The sequence below is a fragment of the Natrix helvetica genome, assembly GCF_964273705.1.
Source record: "Natrix helvetica genome assembly, chromosome: 16".
NCBI lineage: Eukaryota > Metazoa > Chordata > Lepidosauria > Squamata > Natricidae > Natrix > Natrix helvetica.
The window spans coordinates 2,191,441-2,205,188 of NC_138563.1; the positions used below are offsets into that span (position 1 = coordinate 2,191,441).

Below are 13,748 nucleotides of genomic sequence, written 5' to 3' on the forward strand. Positions count from 1 at the left end.
GCTGTCACGTTCTAATTATTATTATTCTTAATTCCTTTCTCTCTCCCAAGACTAACTTGATGCCGTTGTGTCTTTTGCCAGATCTTCCCCCCTTTCAGGCTGTTCCCCGAAAAAATGACCCTCATCCCCCACAACATGTTGCAGGTGAGTCCAGGATCCCAAGCAGACAATGCCGGTTTATCGGTCGCGGCTTCTCATCAAAGGTGTGTCGTGACCCTAAGATCGTCAGCTTCACCGTAGTGGAGAATGGGGTTGAGTTTTGGAGGTGTTTAAAGAAGACACACACACACACACACACACACACACACACACACGGTGCAGCGGTCTTCCTGACCCCCATCATTTTTGCCTCCAACCGCAGGTGATGTCGGAAGGGGGACCCCAGCCTCAATCCCTGATCCACTTTTCGATCAGTAACCGAACCGTGGCCGAGGTGAACGGGCTGGGACAAGTCACCGCCAAGGCCGTGGGCACCGCCTTTATCCTGGGCACGATTCGCGCCGTCAGTGAAGACACGGGAAAAGTCATCGTCTTCTCCCAGGTAGGTTTCCAGGGGGGATGCTGGCAAATGCTTCCTTCACCTGGGATGCCTTTATCACTTGCGGGCCTCTTCCCCTCCCGGCCATCTCCGACGTTCACCTACTCCCAAGCCCATCGCTTTCCCCTGCTTGTGGGACCTTCCCCCCTTTCTGGGATCCATGCGCGAACGCCTCTGTCCTCGTCCACATAGGCCTCCGCTTGGTCTTCCTTGCCAGGAGGGGATGATGGGTTGAAGAACCCAACCGGTCTGATGGGCCTCGAGGTGGCAGGGTGGATATGCAAACCTGAAAAGCCGGTAGTCCTCGACTTAAGGCCGTTGAAGTGGCCTTTAGAAACCCCTGGGGGGAAAAAAAGGGGGTGTGGCCCACCAACCGCCTTGCGTAGCGAGGGAAATTGGGGCCTCCTCGCTGTGGTCATAAGTCGGCTACCTACGCGTGGAGGCATCGATCTCCGCATGTCGTCTCCAGAGGGACGTACTCAAACCGTCTTCCTCCTCAGGATCAAGTCGAGATGGAAGTGGTGCAGCTGCGGATGATTCGAATCCACGCCCCGGCCACTCGACTCGTCACGGGCACCCAGGTGGGTCTAGTGACTCACCCTGTTGTGCCTCACGCCCCGTCCGCGAAAATCTGTGGGTCACTAATGTAAGGTGCCCTCTATCACCTATCCATATCTATTTATCTATCTATTCTATCTTTCTCTATCTCTCTATCTATTTTTCTATCTATCTATCTCCATCTATCTATCTCTCTGTCTCTATCTATCTATCTATCTATCTATCTATCTATCATCTATCTATCATCTATCTATCTATCCATCCATATCATGTCTGTCTTCTCTCTCGCTCCCCTCACTCTCTCCATTCATATCATATACCTACCTACCTACCTACCTACCTACCTACATATATACACCTGGTCTACACAGAAAGGCAGAAAGTCTCCTGCTTGAGCAGGGGGCTGGACTAGAAGACCTCCGAGGTCCCTCCCAACTCTGTTATTCTGATATTCTTTTTCCTTCCTTCCCTCCCTTTTTTCCTTCCTTCCTTCCTTCCTTCCTTCATCCTTCTCCATCACTGGAGATTTTTAAGAAGAGATTGGACAGCCACTTGAGCAGGGCGGTTGGACTAGAAGACCTCCGAGGTCCCTCCCGACTCTGTTATCCTGTTAATCTCCTCTTTGCAGATGCCTGTGTATGTTGTGGGCCTGACCAGCACCCTGACTCCCTTCTCCTTCGGGAACTCTCGTCCACCCCTGACCTTCCACTGGGCAGTCAGCAAGCGGGACATCCTGGACCTTCTCCCCAGGCACTCGGAGGTAGGAAAGACCCTCCCTCCTTTCAAACTCCCTGACCCCATTTTAGCCACACACACACATACTCCCCCCCCCCAAAAAAAATAACCCCTCCCTGCAGTGTCTCTCAACCTGGGCATCTTTAAGATGAGTGGACGTCAGCTAGCTGAGGAATTCACACTTGCGACCGTCGCAACATCCCCGTGGTCACGGGATCCAAATTTTTAGGCGCTTGGCAACTGACTCGTCTTTTACGACGGTCGCAGGGTCCCCGCGATGTCCTTTGGCGACCTTCTGACAAAGTCGACGTATTCACTTAGCGACCGTGTGACTAACACAGCCGCTGCGGCGAATCGCTTAACCAAAACTTAACAAAACCTCCTGAAGGCACGTCTCACCGAACAACAGAAAGGGCGGTCGTAAGTCAAGGACTGCCACCTGCAATGTACTGCCCGCCTCACCACCCATTCAAGCGAACTTTTCCCCACCAGATTTCGCTGGCCCTCCCTCCGGAGAGCAATTTTGCCATGGGGGTCCAGACCAGAGCCGCAGGCAGGACCAGCCTCAGGGTGGCGGTGCGGACTTTGGACGCCGAATCCGGACAGTTCGAAGGAAACGTCACCGAACTCCTGGACGAGGTGCAGATCCTGGTAAGGAATGGAGGGAATCCCTTCCTCTTGGTCTTCCTTCCTCAGCCTTGCTTGTTCCCAAGGGACCCTAAGGCTGGAAGGGGGAACTTGGAGGTCATCTATTCCAACCCCCCCAGGCCAAGGATGCAGTTTGGTCTGCCTTCTGCTTTCTTGGCTGTTCCCCAACGAATCCTAGGGCCGGAAGGGACCTTGGGGGTCATCTATTCCAACCCTCTGCCTATGGCAGGGAGTCCCGATACCATCCCGAGCAAACCTTTAGTTGAAAACCTGCAGCCTTGAATGTCGAAACTGGAGGCACCATCTTCTCCTGGCTGAAAGTCCCTTCATATCTCTCTCTCTCTCTCTCTCCCTTCCTCTCTCACATTCTCTCTCTCGCCCCCCTTTAACAGGTCTTCGACAACCTTCAGCTCTTCTCTCCCGAGTGTCCCGCGGAGCAGATCCTGATGTCCATGAATTCACAGCTCAGGTTGCTTACCAACAGGTACGGGGGACGGTTCTCAGGCAGGGAGAGCACTGCATTTCTCCGCGCAGGTGATCGGAAATCAGGAGCCTAGACGACACTGACTTCAAAACTGCCTGTGGAGATTCTCCCTCGTCCAGGTCACAATTGTCCCCCCCAAAGGTGCTTTTTTTCCCCAGGAGGCAACTGGATTTCCTTGTTTTTTTTTTCTTTCTTTGAAGACGTTTCGTTTCTCATCCGAGAGGCTTCTCCAGCTCTGACCGGATGGTGGTGGGGAATGGAAGAATTTCAATTCCTTGCAGGCAGCTGCACCGTTTGCATCCTTGTAGAGGGTCCTTGAGGCCACTTGGGGGTTTCCCTGTGTCCTCGGGGTCCTCGGCCGAGCGGCGCAAATGGGGGTGGGGCCTTCCTGGAACTGCTGAAAGGACCTGCGTTGTAGACTGGAGAGAGATGGGGGTCGCATCCCTCCTCCTCCGTTGAGGGGTGGGCCGTTCAATTTGTCCAACCTTGTGTTGAAAAGCTCCAGGGATGGAGCCCCCACAGCTGCCTCCCTTCCTTACCCAAAACGGGGGGCTTTGAAGTGGTGTAGGTCTTCCTTGCCTAAGCAGGGGGTTGGGACTAGAAGACCTCCAAGGTCCCTTCCCGCTATGTCCTCCTACATTCTCTCTCCCTTCTTTCTTTAGGGACGGGGCTGCCTTTGTCAGCACCCAGATCCTGCAGTGCTTCCCGAATTCCTCGGTCATCGAAGAGGATGGGCACGGCCTCCTGAAGGCCGGGGCCGTCACGGGGACGGCCGTTCTGGAGGTGACTTCTCTGGAGCTCTTCGGCGTCAACCAGACGGTCATCACGGGAGTGCGGGTAAGGGAGACGGGACGGGACGGGGGACGACTACGGAAGAGCCTGCCTCGTCCCGCGCAGGAGCTCCTCCATCCCCGGGGAGTTGAGAATACCCCATTTTCTACCCAGGTGGCCCCAGTCTCTTACCTGCAGTTCAGCAGCACCCCAAAACTCTACACCGCCGCCCGGACGCCCCTGCCGGCGTTTCCCTTGGGCATGGCTCTGACTCTCACCGTTCGGTTCTTCGACAGCGCCGGGGTCAGGTTTCACGCCCAGAATAACCAGCTGCAGCTGGCCTTGAACAGGTGTGTTGTCGTCGTCCCCCGTGGGAGAGGCAGGTTCAAGGGGCCGCTTTATGGACACCTCTGGAAAGCAGCTGGGAGGGGGTGGTTGATCGAGTAGATTTGCAACAGTTGGTTTAGTGACTGACGTTACAACGGTTTCGTTACAACAATATTGTTTCCTAGTATGATTTGATTGCTTATTTGTAACCTATGACTATCATTAAGTGCTGTACCTTATGATTTTTTTTATGTACACTGAGAGGATTGGCCCCAAAGACAAATTCCTTGTGTGTCCAATCACACTTGGCCAATAAAGAATTCTCTTCCCTTCCCATCCCAATCCATTCCTTTATTTTATTTATTCTATTCTTCATCCTATTCTATTCTATTCCTTCATCCCTCTATTCCATTCCATTCTATTCCTTTTTTCCTATTGTATTCTAATGTAGTCTATTTATTCTAAAAAGTGGTTTGGGACTTTCCCCCCACACTTATGACTGTCGCACTATCCCCGTGGCCACGCGAGCCAAATTTGGATGTTGGGGCGACCGGGTCATATTTATGACGGCCGCAGCTTCCTGTCATCCCCTTTTGCAACCTCCTGGCAATGGGGAATCCAGATTCACTTAACAACCATGGGACTCACTTTGCAACGGCCGTGTTTCACTTAACTCCTGGGAAAAGAAAAACGGGTCAAAACTCCCTTCAGGAACGCCACGGAAACGTTGCGCTCTATTGGCGACCGTCAGCCGAGGGCGACCCCTGGTTCATTTTTCTCTTTTAGGGATGACCTCTTGCTGATCCGGCCCAGCAACCAGAACTACACTTACACCGCTCAAGCCGTGAACCGAGGCGTGACGCTGGTGGGGGTTTGGGACGAGAGGCACCCGGGCATGGCCGATTACATTTCTGTCCCCGTGGAACACGCCATCGGGCCCGATCTCTCCGCCCCCCTGGCTGTGGGGGACGTGGTCTGCTTCAGCACACCCCTGGTTAATCAGGAAGGTCAGTGGGACAGCGGCGGGGGTCACTCCTGGGTGTGGGGGGTTGTGTCGCTGTCAAGATTCCAAGTAACCCCCCCCCCCCCCCCCGACGAGATAAAACTCTGAGCCTTGAGTTTCCTCAAAGCTCCATTTGGCACATCTGGGAAAACCTGAATCTGACAGCTTCCAAGTTTTCCCACCCAGCTGAAAGTCCAAGACCCTTCCCCCAACACCCACAAGCCCATCACAAGGTCCAATCCGTCACTGCCAGGTGCAGAGACCAAGATGACCTTGGTTTTCTAAGAAGAACGTTGTTATGGCTACATATCACTCATCACTTTGTAGAATCCTCCTTCTCAGCCTCCAAAGACAGACCCTCTGCCTCCCTACTCCCAGTTACACTGCAGAGGCGGTCCTTGACCTACGATCACAATCGAGCCCGTAATCTCTGTCGCTAAGCGAGACCTTGGCGAAACGAGTTCTGCCCCGTTTTACGACCTTGCTTGCCACTGCTGTTGTTCAGCAAACTCCTTCCGTTGCTCAGCGTTGCTAAGCAAGACGTTGGCCCAAGATGCAAACTGCCAAATTGCAGGCAGCCAGAAGCAGCCTGCAGTGCTGCACTCGAAACTTAAAACATCTGGAACCCCACCCTCTGCTTCCTTCTGCCCATCAAGGAAAGGTTCTCCTCTCTGTTTTTAGGGGAGCCTGGCACCTGGCAGGTCAGCCCCGGCGACGTGCTTGAGATGGACGTAGTGAGCGGAGCGACGTTCGCCAAGCGCCCGGGAAAAGCCACCGTCTTCCACGAAATCCCAGGGATAGTCAAAACGTACCGAGAGGTAGAAGCGTTGTGTGTGCGCGTTTGTGTGTGTATTTGCGATGCGCACGAATAAAGATTTCATTTTGTAGAAACAGATACGGATTAACAGAGTTGGAAGGGACATCTTCTCCACCGTCTTCTCTCATCTGCCCTTCTCAGGTCCTCGTTCACGGCCCGTCGAGGCTCAGCCTGCAGCTGGGGCCCAAACACTTCCTCACCAATGCAGCCAACGCCTCTGAATTCCGGGTCTTTATCTCCACAAGCGGCCCGGCCACTCTTCAAGGTAGAAGACCCCCCACCCCCACCCTTTCAAAATGAAATATGCTAGTGGAGGAGATGGGGTGAAAACCCCCCCAAAAAGGAAAAAAGACAAACGAGCCCAGTCCGACTGTGATTTTAAAGAATATTGGGAAGGAAAAGGAAAAAGTTGAGTGAGTTAGGGAATAGAGAGAAAATAGAGAGGAGGGAGGGAAGGAGAAAGAAAGAAAAAGAAAGGAGGGGAGGAAAGAGAGAGAGAGAGAGAAAGAAAGAAAGAAAGAAAGAAAGAAAGAAAGAAAGAAAAAGAAAGAAAGAAAGAAAGAAAGAAAGAAAGAAAGAAAGAAAGAAAGAAAGAAAGAAAGAAACACCCTGAATATATCCCGTGTCTTGTTTTAGGTCCTTGTAGTTCTGAGCAAATTCAGGCCATCACCCACCTGCTTTCTCCGGAATCCCACCTGATCTGCCAACTGGATTTCAACCCCAAAATCCTGGATATTCCAGCCAGCAAAATATTCCACATCCGGCCTGCATTTTACCCAGAGAAAGGTGGGCCGGAAGGGAACCAGGGCACCTTGGCTTCCCAGGTGGGGAGTTGGGGCGTGGCTGCCTTCACCTCCAGGGGCCAGGGATGGAGGGAGCTTCTGAAGGCGACGGGGGTCTCCCATCTCTTTCAGAGAATATTTAAACGCAGTGTTTTGTAAACCAGCGGTCACCAACGGGGGATCCATGAGAAAGTTTTGGTGGTCTGCAGAGATTATTTGCATTTTTTTTATATTGCACTTAATCAGGGCTCCTGGGACGGAGACGTGCAAGGAACGCTTGTGGTGTTGCAGAGAGTCTCCCCCTTCGGGGTCTTTTTGTAGGGGGCAGAAATTCCCACTTGGGGTCTGCTTCGGCCTCCTGGTGGGGGGCTTTGGGCGAAGGCTGGAGGGAAGCGCCGCTGGTGGGGAAGAGCCGGAGGGCCTTGTTCCAGTGGGGCGGCATCATGGCCTGGAACTGGCTGACCATCTCAGCCCACTGAGCCTCCAGGCACCTGGCCTTGCACGCCTGCAGGTCTTCCCTCTGCTTGGAAAGCCCATGCTCCTAGTCCTCAGTGAGGTGCTTCTGCTGAGCCTCCTCCTCGGTTAGATCCAATTTGAACGGAGCTCTTTTGCCAACTCTTTCTCCTGGCAACTGCTTAGCTCCAGCAATGGCTTCCTGTCGGGGCCCTAAGGCGGGCGGGCAGCCGAGGAGGGGCGAGTAGAGTCCAGCGAGGTGCCCCTCGACATGAGTGACCACGCCCATCCAGTCACGCCCACCTAGCCACGCCCCCCCCAGCCGGTCATTAGGCAGATTATATTAGTGGCCTGCGGGATTTACAATTATGAATGTAGTGGCCCCTGAGGTCCCAAGGGTTGGGGACCCCTGTTGTAAATCAAGAGAACCCTTTCTCCTCTATTGTAGTAGGGGAACTTCCTTTCCTTTCTGGAGCTTAAGGTGGCCTAATTTTCTTTCGGGAGTTTAGGAAAGTTTAGATTTTGGCCACCAGCCGTCCACTTCCTAATCCTGAGCTGTGCCTCGTCCCGAGTGGCTTCCTTTCTGGACCACAGCTGGAATCCAGGCGTTCGGAAGGCCCGTTTTCACCTCTCTCTCTTTCTTTCTGGCTCCCCTCCAGGGCTGTACGCTTGCCTGGTGACGGTGAAAGCCCACCCTGAAGAGGATCTGCTGGCCCTCAGCACCACCGAGGGCTTCGTGGACGTCTCGGCCGCTATCCGCAGCGAGGAGACCCAGGAAACCCAATGGGTGTCTCTCCCCTTTTTCCCCGCCTTCTTCCTCAACCAGAGCGAAATTGTCCTGAGCAGCTCCCAGATGACCAGCGAAATCTTGGTCTTGGGGGCCAGGAGAGTGACGGACACCATCGAGGTGAGTTGAAAAAGTGACAAACCCCCCAAATGTGGCGGTTTGAATCCCTGGTGCCGCCTAACGGAGTGAGCTCCCGTGACTCGTCCCAGCTTCTGCCAACCTAGCCGTTCGAAAACATGCAAATGCGAGTAGAGAAATAGGTACCCGGGACGCGGTGGCTCAGCGGCTTAAGACGCTGGGAGTTGAAGCCCAACAGTCTTAAAAGTTGCCAAGTTTGAAGACCTCCGGATTTAGGATTTCGCTCCTGTCGGGAACCCAAATTTGGTGGATTTCTTCTCTTTAAAGGTGGTTGCGGTTTCTTTTTCTGGAACTTTCCACCCCACAAAAAACCTCGTTTTTTTTTTCCTCCCGCCCTGCCAAAGGCCCATCCCACTTCTCCCGTGGTGCAAGTGGATCCTCCCCTCCTCCTCCCGGACATGCCCGGGCTTGTCCTCTTCCCCGTCCGCGTGGTCAACCTCACCTCCCTCCACCGGAGGGCAGCACCCGTCTTCGTCAACCTCTCCTGCGGCCTCACCGGCCAGCGAGCGGCTGTCCTGGTGCGTCCCGAGCAGGAGCATCATCTTAGCTTTGGTGAGCTCAGGGGGAAGAACATGGTTAAGGGGGAGGGGAGGGTGTCCTTCTGCCTGGCAAAAGCTTGGCTCGATTCTTGGGCGCCTAAAAGGCCATCCAAACCTTTGTCCACATGGCCAGATCTGTGCGCCGAGGCCAGTCTTGTCCGGCAGCTGGTGGGGTCCTACCAGGTCCTCCTCTTCACCATCTTCGCCGTCCTGGCATCCACCATGGTCATCTTTCTCAGTTAAGTCCCGGCACACTTGAGCCTCATTAATGGCACAAACTTAACCCCCGTTTTGTAGAATTGCAGAGCTAGGAGGGGACCTCGGGAGGCCTTCTAGTCCAACCCCGCTGCTCAAGCAGAAGACCCCAGACCCTTTCGGACAAAACCGTCCCAATCTTTTCTTTAAAAACCTGCCGTGTTGGTACTTATCAACCGAGCCCAAAATTCATGTTGCTAAGTGAGACATTTGTGAGTTTTGTCCCGTTTTATGACCTTCCTTGCCATGATTGTTGAGTGAATCCCCCCTCCCTGTTGACTTTGCTTGGCGGAAGGCTTCCAAAAGGGGATCGTGTGACCCCGGGGACTCTTGCGACCGTCATAAATACAAGTCAGTGACCATGTGTCTGAATTTTCAATCCCGTGACCCCCTGGGGACGATGCAACGGTCCCAAGTCCCACTTTTCTTGGCGCCCTTGGTAACTACTTATGGTCACTAAACGGTCGTAAATCAAGCACCGCCTGCATTCCCCCCCCCCCAAAGTCGTTTCCAACCAGCCTCCTCCTCCTCCTCTCCCCGCAGTTTACAACGCCTTCCTGAACAGAGTTCAGACGGTCCCAGTGGTCTACATCCCGTCGGCCTCAACGCAGGACGGTGAGTTTACACAACCGGTCAAGGCTATAATCCCAGTTCTCCTCTGGGGAATTTTTAAGATCCTGGGATCCTCCGTCCGGAAAATTCACGGCTTCCAAAAGCTTTTCTAAAAACGTTTACGGAAAGTTTTAAACGGGGCGGGGGAGTTGAGTGCTTGCTGTTTCCCTTTTTTTGCAGAATAAGCTTTTTTTAGGGAAGGGGTCATTTCTCAAGCCCCCTATCCCCCCTTTTCTACCTAGGCTACCTCTACCCTCCCCTGACTGCCCAGCACCATCCTTCCAGCCTAAGGAACAGGACTCAGGCCTGGCTCTGGAGCGTGCGAAGATGACTTCTGGGAGAACGTGGGGGAAAGAGAGTAAAACTTGCTAAAAAAATATATATATGTATGCGTGGCCAAGTGTCGTCCTTAAAGGGGGAAAGTCCACACCACTCGCCGGACTTCCTCCGTGAAGCCACTTTCCGTGGGGTAGCAGCTGTTAAATCCTCTCCTTTTAAACCACATTGATTGAATCCCGCAGGGAGCTCAATTCAGACCAACACCACCACTCGACCCACAAAAGCAACAAAAACTGTCTTTATATCCAAAGTTTATTGAATGAAATGGGTAAGGCTACAAGGACGGTGCCAGAGCCACAAAGGGGGAAGGATGTTTTGTGTGTGTGTGTGTCCATCCTCATCCCACAGCCACCGTTGGTAGCAACTCAAACCCTCCAAAGTTAACTACACACACACACACACCCCCTACAACTCCGTTGCATAATATACTTCCATCGGTGCCCCAGAGAAACACCCGGGGTCGCAACCGGCAACCGTCCCCATCGTCCCAAACCCATCCCGTGCCAAGTGTCCACTGTTTAATGTTGCTTTCGCCGGAAAGAACATCCTGCAAGGAGAGAAAAACATGGGGGGAAAAGGTGAGCTGCTAAGATCAAGAAACTGGCTACGTTTAACCAGGATTGTCCTGTTTATTTTCTTTCTGGAGGGGGGGGGGGGGAGAAAAGCAGCCATTTTTGATCCATTTTATGAACTCATCCATAAAAAAACAGCCTTCACGCCAGGAAGAAACGGCTTTCAACCATCGCTCTGCATTTAATGTTGTTAAAACACACACCGTCGTTCCTGCCCCCCCCCCCCAATCCCTAAAGATTGAAATATCATCAGTTTTAATGACCCCATAAACTCTCGCAGAGTGGAGCAAATGAATGCAGCTAGCTGAGTTTTTTTTTTTTTACTGGCCCAATGCCCTTCTTGTTGCCAGAGCGGAGTTTAGTTCAGCAGATATATTCCCAATATGCCCAGAGAGAGAGAGAGAGAGAGAGAGAGAGAGAGAGAGAAACATCTGCCTCTACCTGGGATCGAACTCTCAAACCTCCAGATTGTGAGGCCAGAGTTCTAGGCCAATGCACCCCTCCCCTAAAGCTTGAAAGATGACACTCTACAAAATCTGAACAAACCCACAACAAACTCATCTCGGAATCTGGCTACAATTTTCTCCCCCCCCCCCCCCCCGTTAATTCTGACATTGACGGACACGGGAAGGGGCAGGATTCCCGCTTACCTTCTGTCAACCTCGCCTTTCCACCAGTCGGCTGGCACAGCACAGTCGAGCAGCCGACGCACAACACAACTGTCTGGGCGTGACTGAAAACCGTGGTGATTTTGTAGCAACCTGGAGCGGGGAAAGCAAAGCAAATATTTAAGTGCGTGAAGAATGTTTTTGTTTTATGTTTTTTTTGCTGTTGCAGCCACAAATGATCTTTGTGCTAGCAACATCACCATCAGTAGGTCTGAACTACTCCAGGGATCCTACCGCACGGCCCTGCAAGGAGCCAGCGGCCACGTCAATAATAGGAACGTTTTTAGGCTCGCCCACCGCTCCAGATGGCGCGTGGGTCAGTCCAGCCATGCCAAAAGGGCCCCTTGCCCGGTTCCCACGGAGAAGACGGGGGGTCAGTCTGGATGCTTCCCTTGCATTGCATGCCCCGTTTGATGCAACGGCTGTTGCAAAGATCCCACTGGCAACAGGGAGGCACTTTATTGTTTTTCTGCAGCCCCCCCTCCCAAGATGGTTTGGCCCAGTGCTTGGTACCCCCTGCACAAACACCCCCCCCCCCCAATAATGCCAACCAGCAGCTCCAGCCACCAAGTTTATTGTGGATTTTGCTCCATTGCTGGAGGCCAAGATTGGAGAAGTATTTGTTCATTGTATACAGGGGGTCTCCTTGCTTGGGCAGGGGGGCTGGACTAGATGACTGCCAAGGTCCCTTCCTACTCGGTTATTCTTTTTCAGGAGGGGGACAGACTAGAGGACCTTCAACGTCCCTTCCAATTCACTTTCCGTCTTCTGAGCAGGAGGTTTTTCGCTGAAGAGCCTTCTAGTTATTCCGTCTTCCGGGCTGGGGGCCAGAGTAGATTAACCCTTAGTTATTGTGTCTTCCGAGCAAGGGGGCTCGGCTGGATGACCTCCTAGATCCCCCGCAACTGCAGATATACAGGCTAGATGATCCTCGGGGTCCCTTCCAAGTCTTCTCCCGTCTTCTCAGCAGGGGGCTCGACTAGGCGGCCTCGGAGGTCCCCTTCCAACTCTTCTTCGGAGCGGGAGGCTCGGCTGGATGACCTCGGAGGCCCCCCCTTCCAACTCTGGCGTCCTTCTGGTGCAGAGTGGGGGCGGGCCTGGCTGGATGACCTCGGAGGGCCCCTTCTCTCCCTCCCCCCTTCCCCCCCTCGTGTCTCACCGGGGCACTTGACGTCCATGAAGTAGGAGTTTGGGCTCTGCACCAGGCGCTTCTTCTTGTGCTTCCGCTTCTCCTCCTCGGGGGAGGGGTGCAGGAGGTCCTTCGCGAGCTGAGAGGGAAGGAAAATAACAATAATAACAATAATTATAATGATAATAATAGGTGAGAGACCCCCCCACCTTTTCTAGGCGCCATTCCCCCCTCCCCCCCCACCGCCAACCGCCTTCCCCGCCGCCATCTTGAGCCGCCTGGGCAGCGTGGCCGGAGCCAGCGGGGTCCCCGGGTGGGAGAAGGCCCCGCAGGGGACCCTCCCCGAGTTCCCCCCGCGCCAGGGGAGGAGGGCGGGAGGGTGGCGGTGGGGGGCGGCGGCCGGAGAGAGACGCACCGGCATCTTCGCGTGGAGGCAGCTGCGGACGAAAAGGAGGCCGGCCGGAAGGAGGGAGCGCTATATCCGCTGCGGGGTTTCCTCGCACGGGCGGAAGTCCCGGGGTGGGCGGGGTCAAGAGAGGAGCCACCTTGGGGAGGTCGAAGAGAAGGAAGGGGCTGAGGGAAGGGCGCCATCTTGGGAAGGGCATATATTACGACGACGACGCCCCCTTTTTTGGGGCGCCATTTTGAGACGGAGCCTCTCAGGACAAAGGCTCCCCTCCCCCCACGCCCTTGTCCTCCTCACAGCCCTGCAGGGTAGGCTGCTCTGAGGAAGAGGCTTTTTCTTCTGGGGCTCCCCCAACACACACACACACACAACACACACACAACACCCTGTTATCCTACTCTGCTCTTCCCTTGCTCTGAAGGCTTACTAAGGCTCTAGTCCTCATGGAATTGGTTTATTCTTGTGGTGCTCCCCCAACACACAGATACACACAACACACACACATAAAACACACACACACATGTCCCATTGTGTTCCTCAGCTCTCCCCTTGCTCTTGAAGGCTTACTAAGGCTCTAGTCCTCATGGAAGAGGTCTATTCTTCTGGTGCTCCCCCATTACACAGAAACATACACCCAGATAAAACACACACGCACGCACACACACACACACACAATGCCCCATTGGCAAGAAATGCATGGCTTATTTTTACCCCAAGTCATGGAACATTAACGCCCACAAAATTGAATCAAGGAAGCCAAATCTTTGCATGTTTTGCAAGGGGATTTCTATTATTATTTTTGTTATTGTTGTTATTGTTGTTGTTATTCATTTATCCAGACTCTAAAAGAGAAAAGAATGGAAAGGATGGGAAACTGAGGGAAGAAAAAAGGGAAAGAGAGAGAGAGAGAGAGAGAGAGAGAGAGAGAATTTAAGGGAAAAAGAAAAAAAAAAGCATTGACTTCAAACTCTTTTCAGCCCAGTGGGAAATAATAAACACGACAAGCTTCAATTTATGGCTTTTGCATAATATTAATAATCATAATCATAATGATGATAATAATCATAATCATCATTATCATCATAATAATAATAGCAACGTAACAACAAATCTTATCAGCAAAACCCAACATCCAACTTTCGTTTTTTCCCCCTTATCTCAAAGCACAACATCCAGAAGGGTGTTTC

At 53.1% G+C, this 13,748-nt stretch overlaps 2 protein-coding genes across 2 annotated transcripts in view; one reads left to right on the forward strand and one right to left on the reverse strand.

The window, feature by feature from the left end:
* NUP210L (nucleoporin 210 like) overlaps positions 1-9,830 on the forward strand; it is a 28,868-nt gene extending 19,038 nt beyond the window's left edge. The window contains exons 24-40 of the mRNA XM_081968071.1: positions 82-144; positions 362-541; positions 1,039-1,119; positions 1,725-1,856; positions 2,324-2,482; positions 2,872-2,963; positions 3,626-3,800; positions 3,909-4,084; positions 4,848-5,068; positions 5,746-5,882; positions 6,023-6,146; positions 6,518-6,667; positions 7,776-8,023; positions 8,386-8,593; positions 8,714-8,818; positions 9,379-9,450; positions 9,690-9,830. Of these exons, the coding sequence (XP_081824197.1) occupies positions 82-144; positions 362-541; positions 1,039-1,119; positions 1,725-1,856; positions 2,324-2,482; positions 2,872-2,963; positions 3,626-3,800; positions 3,909-4,084; positions 4,848-5,068; positions 5,746-5,882; positions 6,023-6,146; positions 6,518-6,667; positions 7,776-8,023; positions 8,386-8,593; positions 8,714-8,818; positions 9,379-9,450; positions 9,690-9,778 (2,412 nt within the window). The 3' untranslated portion in view covers positions 9,779-9,830. The remainder of the gene's footprint in view (positions 1-81; positions 145-361; positions 542-1,038; positions 1,120-1,724; positions 1,857-2,323; positions 2,483-2,871; positions 2,964-3,625; positions 3,801-3,908; positions 4,085-4,847; positions 5,069-5,745; positions 5,883-6,022; positions 6,147-6,517; positions 6,668-7,775; positions 8,024-8,385; positions 8,594-8,713; positions 8,819-9,378; positions 9,451-9,689) is intronic.
* Positions 9,831-10,020: 190 nt separating this feature from the next.
* Positions 10,021-12,701, reverse strand: RPS27 (ribosomal protein S27). Its single transcript, XM_081968043.1, has 4 exons — positions 12,571-12,701; positions 12,186-12,294; positions 11,009-11,119; positions 10,021-10,333 (listed from the first exon to the last, which is right to left on the reverse strand). The coding sequence occupies exons 1-4, from the start codon at positions 12,574-12,576 to the stop codon at positions 10,305-10,307; spliced, it is 255 nt and encodes an 84-aa protein (XP_081824169.1). The 5' UTR covers positions 12,577-12,701; the 3' UTR covers positions 10,021-10,304.
* Positions 12,702-13,748: the final 1,047 nt, after the last annotated feature.

Coding starts and splice junctions, on each gene's coding strand:
- RPS27 (XM_081968043.1), bottom strand. Junction 11,120..12,185: donor CATGGACGTCAAGTGCCCCG/GTGAGACACGAG, acceptor TCCCCGCTCCAG/GTTGCTACAAAATCACCACG. Junction 10,334..11,008: donor AAAGGCGAGGTTGACAGAAG/GTAAGCGGGAAT, acceptor CTCTCCTTGCAG/GATGTTCTTTCCGGCGAAAG.